Genomic DNA, 25,261 nt, shown 5'->3' on the forward strand with positions numbered 1-25,261 from the left:
CTGCCTCACATCAAATGACCATGGCACTCATAACTGTAGAAGAACAAACTGATACAGCATGAAGGACTTATACTCACTGCAGAGTGACTGCTGGGCCTGCTCTGGTATCTCCAGGCTTCATGGAGCCCACTTTGCAAATGCTGAGGTACTGAGGTGCTGCTGGCAGGAGGAGGTGGAGGAGGAGGGGGACCCTTGTGCCCCAGTCCTGGATGAGGCTGGAAGTGGCTGTAAGGCATACTGCTGCTGTTGTTGCTGGTTGCAGGAGGGTTTGCTGGTGACGATTGGGCATGCAGGTGTTGTTCTCTGTCTCCCCTGGTTGGGGTTGATGCCGTGTGAGAGGTAGCTTGGCTGCCACCTTGGATCCTAAAAGGAGGGCCTCTCTGGTTGTGAGGACCACGAGGCTCCATGGCCTGGCAGGGTGGAGCTTGCCCTAGTTTGGAGCCGGGGCTGGGGTAGGACGAGGGAGGGGACTGCTGGTTTACAGCCTGAGGTTGGAATGTATCTTTCTGGAGCTGAGGAGCACATCCCTGGTTGTAGCTTCCCGGGGAGGAGTTTGGTGGAGGGGAGAGGTTTGAAGGGGTGGAGGAGGCAGGAGCGGACTTTTGGCCATAGCTACCCATTCCTTGTTTGTTGGATTCCTGTTATACAAAAAAGCAACAGAGGAAGATTAGAGTAATATAAAACTAACAGGATCTGATCAATTTTGGGCATGGTGTTATTTACAGCCCAGCAAACAATACTCTTTGTTCAGACAGCTAATATAATGAATACATCTTTAAAACACCACTCAATCCAATACAGGTTTTCCCATTGATTAAGGTCAAGAGAAAAAGATTAACCCCGGGCTTCAAGAGCCATATATGTAATGAAGAGATGTGTTCTTACTGTTCGGAGCTGGAACTCCTGCGATTGTGGGTTCTTGCGGTCAGAAGTCTGTGGCTGCCAAGGAGTGCTGTTCTTGTGAAGGGGGTTCCAGAAGGCAGCTTTTGGAGGGAGGTGGTGCATTGATGACTGATGCTGAGATAGCAAAGACTGGCCAGGGAAACGATGCAGACCAGGATGGGAGATCTGACCAGGGAGTGGGACATTACAATATTTATCACTCAAAGGCAAGACTAACAAGGACAAATACATTGTAGAGAAAAAAATGTATAATTGAGGTTACAAATTCCCACTCAGTGTGGCTGTTTTAGTTTAGCAGAAAAAGGTTGTTTGTTCCATTCTGATACCTGATCTGAACTCTTTTTCCTCTTGCTGGGGCTGGGACAGTCCTCTACAGCTGGGCGGGAGGATGGGTGCATGGATGGTGGAGGAGTGTGCTGAATGACGGAGTGCTCTCCCAGTGGAGGGCCTGGTCTCTTTAGCTGACCCCCTACCATCTTCCCTGGGTAGCCCCTCTGCTGTATACAGAGAAATGAAAGGGTCAGTTCAAAAACTGTCACTGAGATTTGGCTAAATATTTCAGCAATGGACCGAGGCTCTGTCTGGTTGCAGCACAAATGACAGCCAGAACAGAGACTGTTCTATCTCTAAATGGATGATGAAACATGATCACAGCCAATAAGAGAACTCCTACCTGATGCACCTGAGCCCACATCTCATCTCCCAGCAGTGGTGGACCCCGGGGAACATGCTGCTCTTGGGGACCCCCAAACTAAAGCAGACAGTAATGACAACGCACAAACTGTAAACAGAGCCATTTTCATCTTTTTTTTTTATTGATCCGTGAAAAACTGGTGCATAAATCCAGTATTGTATCACCTGTAGCATTGTCACTCACCTTCAGCAGTTGGTTTGGTCTGCTGGGGGGAAGATGGGGGTTGGGGGGAGGGCCGCCACTTCCTGCATAGCCTCCATTATGGAGACGAAGTGAGTGCTCATTGGGCAGTGGCACAACAGGATGTCCTTGAGGAGGGAGATGGGATTCATACAGCTGACCTAGTTGCTCCCATGCTCTGTGGGGGGGTGGAGGGTGAAGGTGATGAGGAGGTGGTCTCTGCTGCTCCCTCTGCAGACCTGGTAACATTGGCTGTGGGAGCTCAAGCTTCTCACTTCCTCGCATGGGTCTGGACAGCCCCAAAAATAAAGAAAAGTTAAAACAATATTACAACAAACAAACAGATCTAAACTACAACACAAGCTTGCTTCATCATGTCATTTGCTGAAAACGAATAACTCTCTGCTTTCTAAATTGAGTTCTTTCACTGATGATTCTGTGCTCGACTTACCCATTACTGAAGAATTTACTGGGATGGTTCAGTCCGCCCATAGGACCAGGAGGTAGATGGGAAAGGAGCTGGTGTTGGTTCATTCCAGGCGAACACCTGATGAGTAACGGAGACAGCACACAGTACAGTCAGATGACGTTTTCTAGCGGTTTTTACACTTTGTACATTCAATGGTTTACTTCAGTTTGGCTGTAAACCTAATTAAAGGCTGTAGCTGATGGACTAAAGTTAAAGAGGTTTGTAAAAGTGTGTTTGTCTCTGTTGTCATGGCCACAGACCTGGCAGATGGCTGCCAGGCGCGGCCGCCCACAGGAGCCCATGGTCCCCGGTTGAGTCCGTCCAGAGGGAAGGAATCCCGTGTGCCACGCCCGCCAAACTGCTCTACTGCGTGATGCATCCAGCCTGTGGATGAAGCAATACCATTATGTAGCTACTCACATGCTTTCATACAGGAAAAAAACAATGTGGAGTAACAGCATAATCAAAGCTGCTGAAATGCTCAAATTCAATTTGTATTCATTTTAAAAATGTGAAAATGGTCTGAAGCTTATCATTGAATACGGTAACAAATATAATCACTCTATGTGTTGCTGTTATAAAGCACCAATATCGTTATAATGTTATGGCCTTCATGTTGGCTTTGTGATCAAATGACAAACTTGTCATTATGCAACAAACACCAGGGTATTGCTAGTTAGCTCATCAGAATTATAACATTTTGAAAGTGATTATTTATTTGAAATTGCATGCTTGAATTTAAACATATTTCCACATGTATTGCTACATATTTCTATAAACTTACGGCCTTTTTAAAGGCTATATAATAGCAGTATGCACCGTATATCATAAACTCACGACACGATGTCTGTCATTGAGGGTTATTAAAGTAAATGAGAGAGCTGCTACTCACCAGACTAGCTGTATCTGTGAAGCCCTCCACTGCAGCACAGAGAGGGCCTCACTCCAACACTGAGAATATCTGTGCTGTCCGACTCTGTCTTAAGCACCAGGAACCCAAAGCCTGTTAGCTACACAGAGAGAGAGAGAGAGAGAGAGAGAGAGAGAGAGAGAGAGAGAGAGAGAGAGAGAGAGAGAGAGAGAGAGAGAGACTATGAGAATGAGCGAGACACATTGAAAAGTCAATAAATGCCAGTGGGCTCTCTATTGAATAGGCTTGTTGGTGCATGTATATGTGTGAGTTGGAGAGCAGAGAGGGGAGGGTGTAAGTAGAATATAGGGCCGGGGGGGGGGGAGCTTCCTGCGACTACAGAGGCAACCTGCATAAAACCCTTATTCACATCTTTATTCTCACGACTGGAATTTCCTGATGCTGCTCTAATTTGGTAATTTCCCCCAGCAACATGAGAATAAGTTAAATTCTCTTGAAGTCTTAAATCATGATGGATGTCTTTGTCTGCAGCTGGCTGCTATGAGTCAGTCAGCCTGTAGGAGGCGCCAGTAAGCCGGTCTGCACAGAGCAGGATTATTACCGAGGCCCAGATGGCTCAGTGGGGAGCTCACCTACGAGGACAGACCTGGGGTTACTGTAATCCTTACCATGGGCCTGCTGATAACAAGAGACAGAGGGAAAGACTAATAGTGAGAGGTCTTGGTCACATGCCAAGTGTGTCTGTGAGTGTGTGTGGTGTCGGAGGCATTGCCAAGTGTGCAAGCTGCATGATCGTGTCAGGCTTGTGCTGATTTAGTGCATGCGAGAGAGAATGGTGTGCTCTCTTAAGTGGATAATTGTGTGTATGTGTGTTGCGTGCGCTGCAGCACTCAGAAGGGTGTGTGCATAAAGTGTGCGTGCACGTGCATGCCCAGTGGATACACTAAGGTTTAATCTCATTACGGCAGGCGTGATGGAGAGGGAGAGGGGGGCAGCAGCGACAGACGGTCTGAACAGGATGGAAAGATAGATTAAGGGGAAAAGATGGAGAGCAGGGAAGGGATGGAGGGAGGTGGAGTGGAGTGGAGAGTAGGAACGGTGCCATGAAAACGCCCACACACCTTCGCGCACACACGCACACACGCGCACACACACACACACACACACACACACACACACACACACACACACACACACACACACGGAGACGGCACAAAGGAAAGCGGTTGAGGGGAAAACACATAAAAGAAGCTGAGAGATAACTCCCTCCCCTCCCTGCTTTTTGAAACACCGCGCACACACACACCCATACAAAAGACAGAAGGTGTCAAGATACAAAGAAGTCCGTGTCTCAAAGTACCTTGATTCAAAAAAAGACAACAAAAGAGATCCCTAGCAAAACCTGAGAGGGATGTATTCGCACCTACGCATTCACCACTGCTGTTACAAACAAGTCTTAACACATACAGATGTAACACATGAAATCACTTACATCTGAATGATTTGTCATCTCTGTTAAAATGATTGTTGGATAAAAACAAATCTCCTGACTACTTTACTCTAATTTGGATGACACCAATTTAAAGGTGTCAAGACCACGATACAAGAATATTTGATTTGTGTCACAGTGGGAGTAAAACAAGTTGTTCAGTGGCAAGAGTAATGAAATATTGAGAGAGAGATGCACACAGAGGTTATGATTCATTTCTCTTGCTCAGCACAGCACTCTTCCACCAGTTTTCCTGAATTAGCTCTGGCCATCCACAGTCCCACCAGTTCCTCTTCTCTGCCTTTCTTACTCCCACTAACTCTGGATCCCTCTGTCTCTATTTAAAGTAGGGGATATTTCAATCGCTGGACACTTTTAGCTTGTCAGGAGTGGTGCTATGCGATGACACACACACACACACACACACACACACACACACACACACACACACACCACACACACACACACACACACACACACACACACACACACACCACCCTCTCTATCTCTTCCCTTCCGACTTGCGGTGATCATCATCCAGCAGGCTCTGCTGCTATGTGAAGATAGGCTGGCGTTCACTGTCAAGGCTGCACACAACATTCTTTAAGACAAACTGATACTAAACACGCGCGCGCACGCACGCACGCACGCACACACACACACACACACACACACACACACACACACACACACACACACACACACACACACACACACACACACACACACACACACACACACACACACACACACACACACACACACTCGTTCTGAGCGTACCTTTTAGAGTAGCACCAAGTTATTGATTCACACTTGTGTTATGTCTCGGCTCCGGCTGCCAATCAACTCTCTTGGGTCTCCTCGACCCTGAAAGACAGAGAAGACAAAACATTCATGTCAAGCTGTCATAAAAACAACGTGAAGCCACATCAAACAATGTACTCAGAGGACTGATGATATACGACGCCTTCATTTAAAATAATTCAGGGCTGAGGGTGGTATTTGCTTTCAATGTGGACCAAAAACCCCTTTGTGCTGCCGCTTCTCTCTTCTGACTTTCTCGAGAGAATCGTCACCAAACCCGCCTGACTTCTGAGGTGACACCTGGTTTCAGAGCGGTGTGGAAAACCTGAGGGTGGCTAAAGCGAAGGGGTAAATCCACAGGGAGGCTGACTCAATAGGAGCGCAGGGGGCTCTTGTTCGCTCACTCTCTTTCTCTTCCCACGCAGACGCGATGGTGAGACCAACTGTGCAGCTTAACAGTCGGGCAGACACACAAACGAGGCTGATCTCGCTCTAACGGGAAGAGCTGGGCCAGCAAAGTCAACCATCACATGTGAAAGAGCAGCGCTGGGGAAACGGTAAAATAGTTAAACACATGGCGTAATGGATAAAAGGAAAGAAAGCGTGACTTTGAAAATAGAAAAATGAAGAAAGAGAACTCTAGCAAGAGACCAAGTCGTGACTGGGGCAGGGATGCAGTGGCGAGGTTGTAATTACCACTTTTATACAGGGTGTGTGTTTATGTCTGTTGTGACCAAACGGTCGTCTCTTCCAGTTGCTACCCTGGCTATCACGTTGCTCACAGACGCTCTACCAGCACAGTGTGAGAAACTCAGTACTCTGAAACCAGAGAGTGTACACAGACGGCAGACAGTGTTACATACCAGCTTGGGTTCTATCTGATGATACCAAAGTGATGAAATGTGGTTTCACCAGCTATGAGTTAGTGTTCAGTACTGTATGTGTGTGGAGGAAACAGTGAGAGTGTGTGTGTGAGCGAGCATTACGTATTACATTTTTCGGGGAACCCCCCCGATGACTCAGCGCCCTGTGAGAGGACTTACCCCAAACCGCTGGCCCTAAACTCCGCCCACCTGGGACACCACTTACAGTCAGGTGACCGGGGGCGTGTTTCTGCACCGCCGCCGATGTGACAACAACGGGAAATTCTTGGACTTCGTGATGTCATTTCGGCTTCCTATTCAGTGTGCCGCATGGGTTGAGTGTGTATGTGTGTTTAAATAGACAAACAGGATGTGATGACGAGCTGCAGGGGGTTTCACGGTCGAGAAAGGGAATCAAACTTCAAGAGAAACGACGGGGAAAATTCCTGAAACCTGCCGATCAATCTTTTGATTCCCGTCAGATTGTTGTGAAATCGAAAAAATTTTAATTGAATTAATACAACCATTATTCAGCTTCAGTGGTACCGTGCACGCTGCGCACGCTTAAGTCTGATTTGCTTTCACTTTTACCTCAGTTTAACCACAACAAGCTGTCGTGTCACTCTGTACAGTAAGTCAAGTCAAAGTGTGGAAGGACTGTAGTTACTGTTTGGCTAGTCTCCTCAGTGAAAGTACACACAGCTGACATGTTTATCAATTCATACCAAACAGATGATGCAATTCACCATCAAAAATACCCCCATGGTACATCTTCAAGTAAAATCTCCCAAGACATCAAAGAGCTGCTCACGTCAACACACTCAAAATAAAGGAGCTCTCTTGAATGCCTTGTGGCATCTAACAAAGAAACACACAAACAAACTAAATAAATAAATCCACCACGACCCCATGTGACACAAAAACCAGAGGATACACTTGTGGCTGTGCACGGGGAAACTTGCGTAGTCACTACTAACATGAGCTGGGGGGGGGGGGGGGGGGGGGGGGTTTAAGATGTTTAGATGACGTCTGCAGTAGTCTGAATTTATTCACCCACACCCCACAACTACTGTCCGTCTCTGGTCCCCTGACAAACAACCACACTGAGGCCATGAGAGGAAAATGGAGCGGACGCAATCAAAAAAAAATAATCTGTACCATCAGTAGAAGTGTAAAAATTCTACTTCTTAGTGGTGGTAATCAATATTGCCTGAGATAGATGGGTAAACATACAGTGCTGGAGTGACTATATGACAAACCCCCCCGAGGATGAGACCACTGACCACTGAACGTTTGAGGGGGTTGATGGCAGGCAGCTGGAGAGCGTTACTGTCCTGGTAAAGTCACTGTAGAGTCTCTCGTATGAGAAATGACCAGATAAGGCTGGGAGAAGTGGCAGATAACAGAAAACTAAGGAAGGGAAACGCTCTGGCAGAGGACGACGGAAAGGCCATGCAAGGTCCTGTCTCCGTCCCTCTTTCTCTCTCTCTCTCTCTCCCTGTCTGGTTCTGTCCTCCCTCGCCCTCTATAGAGCATTTGGTCATTACATAACCACCCCAGATAGAGATCGTGTTCTGAAGGAAACACCATGCATTTCTCTCTCTCTCTCCCTCCGACACACACAGAGGAACACCCAGCCTCTGCATCCGTCCTCCCTCAGCTCGTTGCCAGGCCCCCGTGCGTGCGTGCGTGCGTGCGTGCGTGCGTGCGTGCGTGCGTGTGTGTTTTTATTTGTTTGTGCATGTGCAAACGTCAGTGCATGCTGTTCCGTGACGGCGATGCAGTCTAACTTCATCCCATCCACATCCTCTCTCACACACACACACACACACACACACACACACACACACACACACACACACACACACACACACACACACACACACACACACAGAGTTGCTCCAGGCATCACACACAGGGCAGTGTGGGTCAGCCGAGGACACGGCAAGCAAACACTGTTCCTGCACACTAACACTGAGGCATCCGACCTCCATGACGGACGATTATCTCCTGCGAGCATCCAACCAAACAACACAACCCTTCTTTCAGGGTGAGGAGCTCTGACCGAACCTTTCACCCAGTTACACCCAGAGCATCAATGCTCAGCAGCAGCATGCCAGCACGCCATAACTGGCCAGATAAATGCTCTTATTTGTCTTACTTTGGCTCCTCCGGCTTATATGTGCACTCCCTCACATCTGCTCTACATTCAGGCCAACGCACGGGGGGAGGAAGATCAGGAATCTTCACATTTTAACTGCTGGGTTTATGCTTCTAATTTCAACATTTAGTGGATTTTGAAACAACTGCGATAAGCTTCAGGTTAGCAACTGCCAACCAAACGCAGTCTCGTTTTGGCTGTTGGTGGTCACCTGTCAACCCGACCTGATTTCCGACCCTTAGTGACACAGAAACAGTTGCCCTACATTTTGATCTGTTAGTGAAAAAATAAACAGGACGAGGAGGAAGGGGGCTGGTAGAAAAACATGAAAACAAGAGGCCCCATTTGTCTCCTGCAGTCACCACCCTGACATCTGGGCCTGTGAATGACAACACACAACTGGGTTGGTGTGTGCATCGCCTTTTCTCACTCACAGATCAGATGCACGTGTGTGACGTTAAAGAGAAGGGGAACAGAGCTCGGAGGGGAGAGGAAGCTCTCGTCACAACCGCAGGAAGTAGGCCTCCCTAAGGGGTGTGTGTGTGTGAGGCCTTAAGGGGGCGGGGGCAGGGGGTTTGAAGGCTGACGCTTCCTGTTGTAAAGATATGAACTGTATGTTAGTGCAGCAGCAGCAGCAGCAGCAGCTTTCTGATTGTAATGAAATAGATGAAAGTGATCTTATGTGACTTCTGAGTCTCTGACGATGTGAAACGAAGAGAGTCAATTCAGAAACCCGGTCAGTTTCACTCCTAAAATACACCTCAGACACAGAGTCATCCTGTGTGAACGGCACATGTGGCCAACTCATGACTAACACAAGCCTCGTCAACACAAGCGAGACAGTCAACTGACTTAAAAGCCACTTACTTGTCTCGTACCCTGGGTGTTAAGTGAAAGGCCTTGTCCGCCCTTTTTTTAGCTTCTGGTAAAAGAGAATGACAAACATATGATGGCAGAGTGTGTGTGTGTGTGTGTGTGTGTGTGTGTGTGTGTGTGTGTGTGTGTGTGTTGGATAACCCCTCCCAGTTACTTGTGCTCCCCGCTTCATTTTCACAGAAACTCTTTGTTACAGAGGAAACATCAGTCTGGATTTCTCAACAGACTTGTGCGCAATCTGTCTGTGTTGAGGTGCTTGTGTGTGTGTGTGTGTGTGTGTGTGTGTGCGTGAGAGACAGAATAAGGGAATGACTCAGCTAGTAACTCTAAAGAAAGGAAAATGGCGATAAAATCCCGACAAACCGGAAATCTAAGAGGATGTGGGCGATAACTAACAACCGACGACGGTGACTTGATCGTCGTCACTCTCGATTTCCACACTTGAGCAACCTCAAAAGCCCCCAAACATTTATTTTTCTGGGTTTCTGGGTGATGATTTCCATTAACAAATCTAAGAAACGCTCAGGACAACACTGAACATCATACGGCCTCTTTTCATAGAAAAAACCTCCTCAAAGTCGGAACTGAAAAATTCCCCTCCCTCCTCTCTCCAGGTGCTTCTATTCCACATTCAGGACTCTCTCTCTCTCTCTCTCTCACACACACACACACACACACACACACACACACACACACACACACACACAAGCTCAGAAATGCACTAAACAAGACAAGAGACTCGGTTCCCTTGGTAACAGTTGCCAAGGGAACCGATATCGCGTCTTCACAAACAGTTATTAAAGTAAGCTAGAGAGGCAGAGCTGGACGGAGAGGAATTCATAAGAGGTCTTTACTGATCAACATGTTTACTGAGCTACGGGCAGACTGACCTCATCCTCTTCCTCCATGGTCCACAACATTATGTCTCATCAGCCGTCCTGTGTGTGTGTGTGTGTGTGTGTGTGTGTGTGTGTGTCCCATTTGCATCAGAGTTAATGACAGCGTGCGTACAGATGGCCGATGCGGCGTTATTCTGAAAGTGGGTTGATTACACGTGGATCATTTCGGACTTCATCAGAACAACGGTGACGCAGGCCGAGCGCTTTTTGTTATGACGGCGCTGTATGTTCCTTCAGTCCAGAGAATCCAAGGCCTGTTTACAGATTCCTCAGATACCAATGTTGTACATCTTTTTTTATGAATCTACCATGATGCACTCAGGCCTACTCGCTGGCGGAGAGATTTATTTTGCTGACGTGGTTGAGTTGGGTAAAAGTAGTCACAGGAGGTGAGGGGAGGCAAAAAAAAAAATTAAGGAAGAAAGAAAATTCTTTCCACGGAGTGTGAGTGTGTGTAACTTTGTGTGTGTGACTCATACACAGTGTGTAGGTCTGCACCCTTTCCACCGTGGCATCATCATCATCATCATCAGTGGCAAAGAGCCAGAGATAACAGAGAGGAAAACTTTCCCTTTTTCTCTCACTCGGCTGAATGGGCAAACAGGACGTAAACACCCCGTTACTCTCTTACACAGCTCATTTCATCTGGAGACATTATGCTTCTTTTTTATAATATCATCTTTGTTTCTCTGCTGCCATGTTTTACATCAGCCTATTTGCTTGGCCTGAGGCTGCCATTGAATGGCTGCCAGCTCCCAGTAACTTCACTCTTCAGCTTCTGGACTGAATTACACTGATCTGTTTTTCCTTATGATTCTCAGGTCTAACACACAGTCCAGAACTGCATAACTTATATTTATAGTGATGGATTTTAAGGCCTCGTGGTTGGCTGGCAGTATAGCAGGGTCCTGCTGGTCCATGGAAACTAATGAGAAATATATAATAAGGACCATAACATCATACACACGTTGGTGATTTAAGGCCTATTAATGTACACACCTGTATAGAACCCTTCATTTGTTTGGACTATTCATGTAATTTCGCCTCATTTCAATCTTTTGACTCAATTGTCCCTCAGTTAAAGCTTTATCACATTATTTTCTACAGCATGAACATTATCACAAAAAGGTTTTGCTCTTTTCCCCCTTTTCTTGTCTTTCATCTTTGCATACCTAGCGGCAGCTATAATGCCTAAAAATAATCCTTTACATATGGCAAACACTACAGAAGTCTGCAATTTCCTGGATTCAGGGGTCTGGCCCACATTTTGAAAAACCGGGATCCACAGCAGTCAGGCCAACACTGCCGTGTAGAATTCCACACTTGGTTGACTGACTTTTTGCCCCCCGAGCAAACTCTAAGGCCCAATCGCCACACTCACGGACTTTGATGCGCATTCCCGCAAAGTCCGTGAGGGTTTTAGGGCTGCCCCACTGTCAAACTGCCGAGTGTTTGGAGGCTCTCTCGCGGACATTTTGAGAATTACCCACAATTCAAAGCAAAGTGACGTTAAACACAGAGTTACCAGAGGCTGGAGACGCAAGACAAAAAAGGTAAACAAAGAGCACGTGGGTGTTCAGTCTGGCATATTACATTAACACAAAAACATTAAGGATTAAAGATGCTATAAAAACTCAAAGAATGCAAGCAGTAACTATATTACTGGTTTATTCATTAGCCTTTTCTTTTAATTTTGTTATTTTTTGTAAGTAAATAGACTATTTGACAATTACCCTGGAAAGCCTGGAAGATGCTTAAATCGGGGAGTAAAAAGTATAAAATAAATACCCACAATTGTATATAACATGATATGACGTCCCATTCGTATTTACACCATTTCAAGCCCTTACAGTCTTTCACACTCAATCATTGGCGACGTCAGATAAGTCCCTGAGGGTTCAGGGTTCAAGGATTAGGGGGACAGGCTCGGTGTGTACTGTGCTTATTAATATCTACAGTGTAAAAAGGAGAATTTGAATAATGCCCCTTTAAATGTTCAGTGTCTCCGCTGACATTAAGGGAAATTCCTCAACTGGTTTCCAACCATTGCGCCAGCTCACACGTAGAGGAACTCGTGTTTTAACGCCTGACCTGTTGGGGTGTGTGGGGAGTGTTTGAGAAAACGTCAGCAGGGCAGATGTTGTCCTGCACCTCCCTTGTTTCCCTCTCTCTCATTTTGAGTGGCTGGAGGAGAAATGACACCCTTTACTGGAAAGGTTGCAACAGCCCGCTGTCACACAAACAAGACGCTTCATTATGACACCCAATCACTTACCCCACCTGCTTCTCCTTTAAACAAACACACACACACACACACACACACACACACACACACACACACACACACACACACACACACACACACACACACACACACTTGTATTGTATTTGCTTTCTGTAACAGGCAGCAAAATCAGACGAGTGGCAGGAGAACCCCCCCTAAAATCTGATGGACTGTCACACAGCCAACACACACACACACACACACACACAGCTTGTTTCATCACCATCGACTGTCCAAGTAGTGTTAGATGAGTAAGCACTTTAAGCCAGACTACTGACCCACTTCCCATGCCAGCCACACACATCAGGAAATATCTTAAATTAGATCAAAGTAATCCTTCGTTTTTCTTGGGACACCTGTAACACCCCTAACAGAGCTAGATATGGGTAAATGGGGGGGGGGGGGGGGGGGGGCAGCCACAGACTCCTCTTACTCAAGTTGTGTGACTCACTCACACTACCGTTGAGTTGGCAGCCTTATTTCCACCATCATCGCTCCCTCTCCTCCTCCTCGTGGCCCGTGTATCACTTTAATAATCTTCCATGTTCGTCATCGCTCGTAGTAAAATGGGCGGCGATTGTTCATTCACTCGCTCGCGCACACACACTCCTATTGAGATCACGGGACAAACGGGGGCGGGCTGGAGCAGCACACCGCCTGCCAAGAGGGGAGCGATTTTTGAGCTCTAACTTTTTACAACCTCTGACATGGTTTCTAAGCTGATCAATCTGACTGATAGGAAGTAAACCTTCAAAGGCTTTCTGTTGTTGTTTTTTTGTTTACTTCGCGACCCCATGCCAGCACACCCCGCTCTTCTTGATCTGGGTCCATTTATTGAGGGCAATAAAGTAACAAATAAGCTCCCAACCAGCCACAAATTCGCATCAACTGCTTGTCCAAAGAAAGACCAGTGGGGGAGAATGGCGTTTAATGTCTGTGGGCGTTGAGGTAATAACCACCAATATCAATAACTACAAAGCGCATTACCACGCCCACCAAACTACTCGACTTTATCCTCGTTTAACTTCCACTGGTTTGATATTTTGAACAACGTGTGCACTTTTCGGGTGCAAGCGATCAAAAACAAAGACATGCGCGCAAGCTGCGCGTGTTTAGGTGTGATCTGCCGCAAGTAAGCCCAGCCGGCTCCTGGGGGCTATTATCGGCACAGAGGGCACGGTTCAGGATAGGAGCGCCAGAAAGGTGTTGGGAAGTCAAAAAGTCACTCCAGTTTGGACTGTCCCACGTGCGATAATTAGATAAGAGATCACGTTGACCAAACAACACTGGTCAGACTTTAGTGCACTGACTCCCCTGAAACCCAGACTTAAGGACAGCCCAAAACACCGCCCCTCCCCCCAAAAAACCGAGAGGTGATGCAAATCACTTCCTTTCAATCCGGCTCTTTGTGTGCGTAAGGATTGACTGGGGGGTGGCAGCTATCCATTCACTTTATACGGCTGCCGACCTCAGTGATCCTGCCCACCCCCCACTCCAACTCCAGCAGAGCCACTCACTCCTACACACACACACACACACACACACACACACACACACACACACACACACACACACACACACACACACACACACACACACACACACACACACACACAATGGCGTGAGATCTCCTTACACAGGCAATTTTCTCTCCCTGTCCTCTAGCTCTCCTTCCCTTTTCTAGCCATGGGATGATCAGGAGTTTTCAGGGTGACAATGACCAAACTAGGACCCGGGCTGTCCCACAGCAATACCATGATTAGGTCATTTCATGAATAGATGTAGCCTTCTATAAAGACCCACTGTCATCATCAATGTGGCGTTATATGGGCTGAATCCTACACTGAAACATGATGGCTCAGATAGCTTTCCTGGGGGGAAACTTTTAAAAAAATTGGGGATCAACTTGGGCATTTTAAAGTAAAAAGCCCATTTCACAACGAAACCAATTTACAGAAATGACTCCGATTCACGTGCACTAAATGATTAAACATGTCCGGTAAAGATGATCGAGCATAATATGAAAAACAATTCTCCGAATTCTCCACACACGCGTGGGATTAAAGAGTCACCTGTGGTTGAGAAAAAACACAGAGAATCCCCCCCCCCCCACACACACACACACACACCCCTTATCGATTATAGAAGATCAAAGGTTCCACTTTAATCAATTACAATACTTCTCTCATTGCTGTCCTGAATCACAACAGAGCCTATTTGAATCCACATTATAATAGAGGAGCACAGCCCATCTGATGAGGGAATAACTCGACACATTGAGGAACATCACGGTTCAAACTTACTTTCCTCTGAGCACTAACTCGCCTGCTTACAACCAAAACAAAGTCGACTCGACTCTTAAAGCCCCTGGTTCACAAAGCAGCACAGCACTCACCGTTCATTGAAGTGGGCTATACCGAATGGACGCTCCAGAAAGAAAACAATTGCCAAAAAGAAAAATGTATATATATATATATATATATATATATATATATATATATATATATATATATATCCGGTTCCTTGAGGTCCACGGTATCCTTTGTAGTCTTTGTATCCGCAAGTTCTGAGCGCCGAGTCTGCAGAGAAATTCCCGACGAGCCGGCTGAGCGGAGAACAGCTACAGCCCCGTAATCCCGGTTCGTCTCTGTCGCTTCCTCCCGAAACAACCATGAAATGTGAGCCGCCCGGTGGCCGGAGAGCCTCTCTGATGTCCGTGCTACGCTCGTTCTCGTCTATCTTCTGGTTCTTATTCCGTTTGATGGCTGCCTTTGGCCGTGCAGCGACAGCCCCGCTCGCTCGGCTCTCTGTGTCTCTCCGCGTCGAGCTCCTTTTTTTCCCCCTCTGCTTTCGCACTCACGAGCAGCCAGGCAGGGATCGTATTGCGCTGAGCTCGGTTTTAAAGGGACAGAGCCACGCAACACGCAAATCGAAACAGAGGCGCGCGCTTACGTGACGTCACCGCACGGCCCCCGGAATTCCCTGACAGCGCAAACTGGCACAGAGTCCAACACCCGGTACCGGAGCTGCTCCTCCGCTCCTCCTGAGAGGTTTATTCACGTGTACCGTGTCTGTCACTGGTTTTATCCCCCCCACAGTTTATTTTAGGCAGACTCGTGACCGAGAGTTGGACTCGATGAACAGCGCCACGGCATCTTTTCGTGTGACCGGCTATTTTTGGATGAGAAAGAGTATTTTACCCCCTGACGCCATATCGCCACAGGAAGATACAGTATCACAGTGTTATCACTAGATTTAGTGGACTTTAGATAGGTCCATCTATAAGCGACACAGGCTTTAAGTTCATCCCTGTGGGTTAATAAAGCATACACACTGGAAGATAAATATGGATTCATAAAAAAAAAAAAAAAAAAAAAAAAAATTGCAATCCTGTCCCTTTACTGGAAGGCATTGGGGAACATTAGTACATTGTATTTTACATTGTATCCGTTATATTTAATACCTGCTACATATTTAGTTAACAGAGTTGTAACTAATTGGCTTTATCAAGAAGAATAAACAATTTAACCATTTGATTTATGGATCAGTTAAGCTATTTTAAAAGAACAACATGTGGGTTGCCAGGTTGGTGTTTATCATTCACTATTTGTTCATAACAGCTGCTGCCATAAATAGCTTATAACTGATCTACAAAGCATACATTAATTATTCATTAGCCACCAATACAGTTGTTGCAGCTTATAAAGCATTTATAAAGGTGCATTATTAACAGACAGCTATAGCCTATTTTACTGTGCAGTGTTACACCTATGCTATGCTACTCCTCTGTTTTGTATTGTTCAGTTAAGTTGTTCACAAATATAAAATATCGATATAGACATGGATGTATATATATACAGATGTAGATTTTATGAGATGAGATATATAATCCACTGTGAAGTTTGTGTATAGAGTATACATAATAGGTATACCGAGAGAGAGATTTGAAGGCTGAACAATATTTATGTAATGTTTTATATATTATCGTAATACAGTACACATGGCTAGGACTATAAATAAAGCCTGAGTTATGAGGCCAATATATTTCCCGTTCTTGTCCAGTGGGTGACATTAACATCTTACGTCTCATGACTGCACACAGCAGAGCTACAGGAATTATATGCTATGTGCTCACAGGCAGCCAGCGAAAGCTTTGAAAAAAACACACATGGGCCTCTCTAAGGCCGGAAACATTTGTTCCAGCTCTTTCTTGCCAAAGTAACCATCCTGTACTCTGTAATAACGCCAAAGAGCCACACTGGTACAACCAACAGTATGTGTCACCGACTAACACACAAACACGGACACACACACGGGTGTAGAGGTTATAATTAGAAAGCACAGTCTAAGCAGGACAACAGGAGGCTAAATTAGCTGCAGCAGGGAGGTTGGGAATGTGTCACGGATGATGCTGAGACGATGACATAAGGACACACGCAGCTTATTTATGGTCATAACAATTCTAATAAAAACAACATAAACAACACAACCAGAACATATGGAAACCTCTCTGCCTCAGTAGAAATCAGCGATGCAATCAGTCTCTCACTGTCTGTTCTTCTTTCTCGTACCACAACAGGTTACTCACAGTCTATTTTCAGATAACTGAAGGCATTTCTACTTTGGTTAGTGCAGTGAAGAGTGACGAGAGATGTGTGTGTGTGTGTGTGTGTGTGTGTGTGTGTGTGTGTGTGTGTGTGTGTGTCCGATTCAAACCCCTAATGAAGTAAATGCATGGCATGTGCGCTATGTGCCACCATGGTGGATCTGCAGTCTATTGTCAAGTGACAATGAATGTTCAATAATGTGTTATGTGTTGAGAAAGAGGAGGGATGCAGCACAGTGGGGGTCTTTATGACACTGGGAGGCAGTGTGCTTGTATATGGACGTTTTGTTTTCGTTCGTTAAAGGCCGTGTGGAGAAATCAGTAGCCTCTTGGGACAGCTCCAGTTCATACAGCAACGGTGATCTTAACTGCAACTTTATAAAGTGATGTTGGCCAAAATAGAAGTATTAGCAGCTGCTATTGTGCCTGCAAAAGGACGCAAAAGTAAGGATCTGATGCAAAATCTAGAGGCCGCTTTCGTTTCTCAGAGACTGAACAAAAGCTTTTATCAGCTGAAAAAGTCCTAGCACGACGCTACGGAGGCGATTTCTCTGTAAATGGATGGAAGTTCTGTAAGAAAACTGTTAAAGTAATTTAATCCCATATGCTGTAATTACATACTCAGATAACCTGCACCCTTAATGTTATAATCAGTATGTGCATTATAATACATCAAGTCAGCTGGAAAGACTTTTTACAACATCATCTGGAAGCTATTATACCCTGAATTGCTGCAGTCCTTAATTACCCATCATGGAGTTGTAAACTAGTGCAGTCTGTGTGTAGGCTCTATATGATGTGTTCCTCATAACTGTTGTGTATTTTGTCCATTCTATTTCTGCACTGGTCTATCCTGCACAAAAATAGCTCAACAGTACTATTTATGCAAATGTTATGCTGCTCGTGTTTTGAGGGTGTGTATGGAGTCATGTTTTCATTTTAACTTGTATTGTACATTCTCCTTTTGCTCCCAGTGCATGATATGATATATCATATCTTCCATGAGGTGTGTGGATTTGCACGGCGTTATGTGTGTCGGCGTGTGTGTGTGTGTGTGCGTGATAACACTGTAAAGAGTGTGGTGGAAGACCATTAGCCCTCAAAATTGAACAGGAAGAGGATTGCTGATTGATATGGGCATGGGTGGTATACCACACACTCTGCCCAGACATATACACATTATACACACACACACACACACACACACACACACACACACACACACACACACACACACACACACACACACAGCTTCTTACAGCTGCGTCTTTCATAGATGTATATAATAAGAGTCTGAGAATATGAAATATATGTCTGAGCTTAATTCCCATCCTTCCTCTCCCACAACAAGAGCAGCCAAAAGCATTACAGTCTGTCCCAGGGGTCCCATTTGTGTGTGTGAACTGCAGGAAGGGACAATAAGGAAAAATTATTTGTGAAGCACTGTGTTTAAGTTCCTACCGCTCTTAGGCATAGCTGGCAATCCTGTATTCATGTGTGTGGAAGGGAGGCAGACGTGTGTGTGGTGGAGACTTTGTGTGTGTAATTAAAGAGATTGGGGACAAGGACGGCTCTGTTCTCACACTCAATAATAATACAAAATATATATATATATATATATATATATATATATATATATATATATATATGTACATTGACTTTAGCAGCTCTCCCATGTCATAACAGCCACACAAACACATTAAAAATAATAAACAGTTTGTTATACTGATGACATGTACTCTACATACAGAGCAGCAGTAGAAAAGAGAAAGTAGGAATGTGTGTGTGTGTGTGTGTGTGTGTGTGTGTGTGTGTGTGTGTGTGCGCACACTCAGCAGTCGTAGGAGACTTTGTCCCTGGTACAGATGGTACTTCTCAGCCTCCGATATGTAGGATTGTGTGTGGGACTGTGTGTGTGTGTGTGTGTGTGTGTGTGTGTGTGTGTGTGAGTACATGTGGCATACTGTGAGTCAGCCTTTTGGGTACACTGAGAGACCGACAGACACGATAATAATCACCTCCACACACATACTCACATCACAAGGAGACGCAGAGCCACACAGGCAGTCAGACGGACAGCCTGGCTTAGTACACCCACATATAGCAGCAATGCAGCCAGCTGAATGGAGCTACAGCTCTAATAATTAGGGCCCTTATGCAGGAGGAGAGGGGCCGATAGGGAGCCCGGCTTTCCGTCTAGTTCCTCAAACAACCGGCTAATCCTGACTGTAGCTCTATGATAAGCTAAGCACTCCAGTCCTGCTTAACATACTCACTATCCCGAAGTTAAGACATAGTGAAACGCAAACTCCACTTAGAGGAGCTTAAAAAGCTCAGATGGCTCTTAAAGGAATACATCTGGTTTTCAGGAGATTTTCTAATTATGTCAATTTTTCTCTGAAAAGCTGAAAGTATGGACACTAACATCATCCATGTGTCCCTGGTTGGTGGAATTGTCATTGGTACTACATGCTAATACTTTAACTTGGACCTGAGCTTGTAGCAGCTCTGAAGCTATACGGTGATGGTGGACGTTTCATGTGGAAGAGTGTTACAATTTACATGACATTTAGGCTTTATTACTTTTAACTACATAGTAGTCAGTAGCAGTAGAACAACTGTATCCATCACTCATGTACTTATTACTGTAACTACTAGTTGTTGTGGAACAAATGTAATGTAAAATGTAAGAATCTCCAGGCCTGTTGTAATAGGCAGCGATTTATAATTATTTTCATTATGAATTAACCTGGCGATTATTCTCTCAATTACTTAATCGTTTGATCTCTAAAACATTTGAGAGACACTTAAGAGCTGTAAACCAGGGAATTTGTGTTCTTTTTGTTTAAAAATATATAACATGATTAACTGATTACTAAAATCGTTTTATCGTTTCAGCTCTAATTATACCAAAACACTAACAGTTATTAGAACGCTGGTTGCTAACAGAAAGAGTGAGCAAATTATTGACCTTTTCATTCTGATGTGGCTTTGAAGAGCAAAAAGTTAAAGGTTTGATATCTGACTCAGAGGTCTTAAAGTACACAATTCTCTGGGGACTTACAAAAGAACACACACACACACACACACACACACACACACACACACACACACACACACACACACACACACACACACACACACACACAATATTCAAAGGAATAGTTGATTTTGTGTGTGAGAGAGTGTAAAAAGGAGGAGCGGTCCACTCACACCCATGATTTCACAACACTAACTCCTTGAATGAATGTGTGTGTGCATAATGCGCTCCCTCTTTGCTGTACTACTACTCCTGTCTTACTCACTCTCTTTTGACACATCTTGACCTGTTTGCTACCAGTAACAGCTTGTGTCATGTGATGGAGCTTGTGTGTGAGTGTGTGTACATGCATGTATGTGCCTAATGTACCCGAAGGGTGGACAAAACGCTAGAAAAAACTGTTTTAGAAGTACTTTGAAGTCAGTAAACCATTATTATAAAAGCATACAATGAGCACTGCTGCATGCACACTGTACATGTAGGCGTTGTGGATGCAAGAAATGACAGTAAGACAGAAAACAGTGTAAGCAAGATGAAACCAGGGGACAGGGTCCTGTGTCAGAGGTAAGCTAAAAGAGATTCTTACCTGGTGATCATGGGTAATGTAGTCTGTCTTGTTCAGCAGGCCACCATGACACCTCCCACCTCCTGAAACCACAACATGGAGGAAGAAAGGTCAGTCTAGAGGTTTTGTGACAGAGTAAACCACAGCAGCAGGCAGGAGCTGGACATGACCTTATTGAATATTGGTTCTTTATTGGTCAACACACACACACACACACACACACACACACACACACACACACACACACACACACACACACACAAGTGTACCTTTTTGTAACCATCAAACTAAGTTTCGTAAGCATATTCAGCAATTTTTAGTGACTTTTCCCAAAAAATCTGTGGTTTAAATGATTTGTCTGCAGCAATGCGCAATGGAGCGTTTCTATTTTCACCTTTTGTCACAATAGGTCAACCATGTCTGACATTCCAGTGAGTTGAAGCATTGGTCAGCACTTTAGTCAAGGGTTAAAAGATCAATACCTTGTTCTGCTAGCACAAGACTCATTTTGTATTCCGTTCGCTTGTTTCATCATGCATGTGTGATGTTTGCTGACTGTTCTGTGGTCGTGATGTTGTCGACATGTAATTCGTAAAATAAATGTGTGCGTCTGTGTGTCAGCCAAAATGCACAGCAGGGCCTGGACCAGCGCTCTGGCCATCTGTGTGTGTGTGTGTGTGTGTGTGTGTGTGTGTTCCTTATTTGCCGCCTGTTCAGTGAGTCACAGTGTCAGCGCTGGGCCTCATGACTGAGAACAGGTGGCACTCTGGTGTTCCTCCCCACCCCCAAAGCTCACACACACACACCTCCACTTGCACCCTGAGAACACACAGCACCTGTGATTCGTGCTCAAACACTAAACCGGACATGGTTACACACAAATGCACCACACACACAGAGCAGAAGCAGAGAAAGAGGGGAAGAATACGTTGACACACACCTTCTTGCTCTCTTATAGACTAAGAACGTTCCCTTTTAACAAAGGCTTGTGGTTGTCCTCACACTTCCCATGCAACCCATCAGCCTGTCCCCTCCTCCCTCCTCTGTAACATCTATGGGACCTTTGACCTAAAGGTCCATTTTGCTTTGTCAGGAATATGCAAAACGTTTTTGGTGTCTGTACTGTCGGTCAATGTCCATGCTAAGGTGTTAGCATGGACAACTAAGGTAAATGATCTACTTACAAAACATGGATGAATTTGGTGTCAGTTTCCTCAAACCAAGCTGAAAACCTCTCTCTTTCTTTCCTCTTGTCTTTCCCTACTCATCCTTCTGTTTTCTCCCCCTCCTGTCTATCTTTCTCTTGCTCTGATATTCTACCTACAGGGTTGCAACATAAAACACACCTAAACATGGCGGCTTCCATATGTTTCTCTACATAGCCTAAGGCAGCTTGTATTCGTGTGTGTGTGTGTGTGTGTGTGCGTGTGACAGTTGTGTCAATACGAGGCTGATATAGCTTGCTCAGTCTTCCCCTGATCTTGCAGCCTGGTGGTTAAGGCCCCAAACCTTTGAACTCAGGGTCAAAGGTCACACCCCCTAAAGGGCCACAGCTGGCCAAACTGTAAAGGTGGATTGGCTGTGTGTGTGTGTGTGTGTGTGTGTATAGGTGGGTGAGGAAGAATGTGGGTGAACAGGGCCACCTTAAATGAAGGCATGCCAGAGAAAGCAAGTGTATGTGTTGGAGGCTGTATTGTTGGAGGGGGTAGACTATATTCTTTCATGACACATCGAATAAATGTCACTCGCTTTGACATAATCATTTCACTTTGATCGATAGCAGATAGACTGTGGGCAGTGAGAAGGGGGAGGGTTGAGAGAGAGAGAGAGAGAGAGAGAAACATTGAGAGGGGAAATAGGGAGGCGTGGCAAGGCATAAGGGAAATACAAATTTAGAGCAAAAGGTAATGAAATTCAGTTTTAAATTGTAACTGTATTGAAAAAGACAGCGATAGGTAAAGACCATGTGAGAGCGAACATGAGAGAGACAATGAAAGGCTGAGCGATCAACAGATAGGAGGAAATAGAAAGCGGTGTTTATCTTTGGTCTGTAAAGGTTAACCTGTGGGAGCACCTCCCTTTGACATTAAACAGCACAGAGGCTGAGGGGCGGGGCAATGCAGCCTCGGCTCAGAGGTGAAGAACAGCAGAGATGTAAAAGCTGAGAGGAATGGGAGGAGGAGGAGGAGGAGGAGGAGAAGGATGGAGTAAAGGCTTTGAGCTAGACAAAAGATGGAAAAGGAGGAAAAGCCAAGATAGCTTGAGAGAGATAGGGAGAGAGTGAAAACAGAGTCAGAGGTGTGACAGAGACAGATGAGGAAAAGAGAGAGAATTCATTGTTTACCCCGGCTTTCAGATCAAACAGCACCGCATTTAAACGCAAAGGGATCCAAAAGTTACAAGATGGAATTTGACAACAGTCACAAGGTTGACATATACATATGCAGTTCATGTGACTAAGTAATCAGAAATGGGCATTTGCACACATTTGATTGGCCAATTCCAACGATTTGCAGCAAGCGTTGAGCCAGGTTCAACACTTTCTTTATGCTGTGCTTACGCATGACGGAAGCCAGACTTACCGCTTGTGTTTCAGTATTATTGTATAATGATTAAAAAAAACACCTGAATGTGTGACAGATGTGTCAGAGAGCAAGACAACATGATTAGAGGTGAATAACTCCTGCTGACTTATTTCAGGTCTATTCATTAATGCACAGTTTCAGTCAAAACAGCCGTATTATCAAAAAATCTATTTTTAAGGTTGTTGTTTTTTTGGCATTTTCACTGTTATTGACAGTCGACAGTGAGGAGGCAGACGGGAAACAATGGGGGGGGGGGGGGGGGGGGGGGGGGAGTGTGACATGCATCAACAGGGACATGGAGATTATGTGGTTTCCATAATACATACAGAGATGGTATATTATACAGTACGAGCACCTCATAAATGAGGTCAACTGACAGAAAGAAAACACCTTGAGAAAACACACAGTCCTCCAGCTCATGAGGCAAACACACAATCTTTCCTGAGAAAACATTTAATCATCAAAAGTGCTATTGTAAACACCAGACCTAACGGCTACACACCCAAAACACACACACACACACACACACACACACACACACACACACACACACACATGTACTGGACAAACATGCAAACTTATGAACATGTGCTCAACAAACATACACATGCTTTTGGCTCTGAGTTATGCTCTGCTTCATGCTCTTAGATGCTTGTTTGGAAAAGGAAATGTACTTATGACTTCTGGTGACTAGTAGTTCTTTTGATTACCAATGTTGAATGCACTTATTGTAAGTCACTTTGGATAAAAGCGTCTGCTAAATGACTGTAATGTAATGTAATGTAATGTAATGTAATGCTGTACATATCCAATGGAGTCCAATCGATGCAAAGGCACAATCTGGCTGTATGCTGTAAATGCTGACCTAGTGTACAGTAAGAATCAGCTTAAGGCATTAACCTAATGGTAAAAACCCACACACACACCTCAGCGTGTGTGAGCCTGCATGGCGTGAGTAGAGTAGCCCTGCTTGGGCTGCTCGAGCCCTTAGTCACCAGTGATTCAGTAGGTCTCTTCAAGTTAGGGCAGCAAGCTTCATACCTGCACACACACTGACTTTAAGTCGACATTCACCGTCTCCCTGTGTGTCTCTCTGGGCCATGGCCATTGTTTTTTCAGCAGTTGCATTTTTAAAGGCGGTCACTCAAAACACGCTAAATCCTTGAATGAAGCGCCGGCAAAAGTCAGCAGCGTGGGGGCGGAGACTACAACATGAGCGCTGATCAGCATGCACGCATCGAGGAGCAAATCATGAGCGCGGACAACTTCAGATCTCCTTTGGAATGCTGACACGCCGCATCCTGAACTTGTGCGTGAGATCAGGATGCGGGTAGATAAGGACATTTGGAAGAAGGTTATGTTTTTTAAGTTGTTTGAATGACAGGAGGGATGATTACTTCCCCTCTGTGGTGGTTAATTACACAACAAAGCAATGCCAAATATGCATTCGTCTGGTTTTGCATTTTCTGCCAGAACTGTTGCTATTTAAAAAACTACATGGCTAATATAGTGCAGAAAGTATTGTTTTGTCTGTGCATGCATTAAAAGAAGCAGTCTTTTCTGTCTCATTGGCCTGTGAACATGCATGTGTTTGCAAGGCCCGAGCTGGCAGCGCTACAGACAGTGAGGAGGAGTGTCAGGTCGACTGTGGTCGGGGCTGTTTGGCTCGGTGAACTTCTGCCACATGGCTTCAGAAAAAGGTCATGGTCAAAACCACGCCTGGCTCACAAACCATCACGCCCACTCCGACTCCCACACACACACACGCACACACGCGACAAACAAATGGATAGACAAGACAAGACAGACAGACTTCCTCTTTGGGGAAACGCAGGAAAATGACACCCACTCAAAGAGGAGGAGGGTGACAGACAGACTCACCGACTAGAGCCACAACACTCACACACACACACACACACACAAAACTGTCTGAAAACCCGGCAGCCGTGAGCCCACCACCAGCCATATAGGA

At 45.3% G+C, this 25,261-nt stretch overlaps 1 protein-coding gene across 1 annotated transcript in view; it reads right to left on the reverse strand.

The window, feature by feature from the left end:
• Window positions 1-25,261, reverse strand: part of kdm6ba (lysine (K)-specific demethylase 6B, a) — a 91,715-nt gene that overhangs the window by 9,556 nt on the left and 56,898 nt on the right. Inside the window, exons 5-14 of the mRNA XM_068713569.1 lie at window positions 20,726-20,787; window positions 5,387-5,473; window positions 3,139-3,256; window positions 2,507-2,630; window positions 2,229-2,324; window positions 1,781-2,066; window positions 1,577-1,654; window positions 1,230-1,400; window positions 886-1,068; window positions 78-638 (exon numbers count right to left, since the gene is read on the reverse strand). Coding sequence (XP_068569670.1) covers window positions 78-638; window positions 886-1,068; window positions 1,230-1,400; window positions 1,577-1,654; window positions 1,781-2,066; window positions 2,229-2,324; window positions 2,507-2,625 — 1,494 coding nt within the window. The 5' untranslated portion in view covers window positions 2,626-2,630; window positions 3,139-3,256; window positions 5,387-5,473; window positions 20,726-20,787. The remainder of the gene's footprint in view (window positions 1-77; window positions 639-885; window positions 1,069-1,229; window positions 1,401-1,576; window positions 1,655-1,780; window positions 2,067-2,228; window positions 2,325-2,506; window positions 2,631-3,138; window positions 3,257-5,386; window positions 5,474-20,725; window positions 20,788-25,261) is intronic.

This window comes from Cebidichthys violaceus, unplaced genomic scaffold, assembly GCF_023349555.1.
Source record: "Cebidichthys violaceus isolate CVI_PGR_0920_01 unplaced genomic scaffold, fCebVio1.0.p SCAF_19, whole genome shotgun sequence".
Lineage (NCBI taxonomy): Eukaryota > Metazoa > Chordata > Actinopteri > Perciformes > Stichaeidae > Cebidichthys > Cebidichthys violaceus.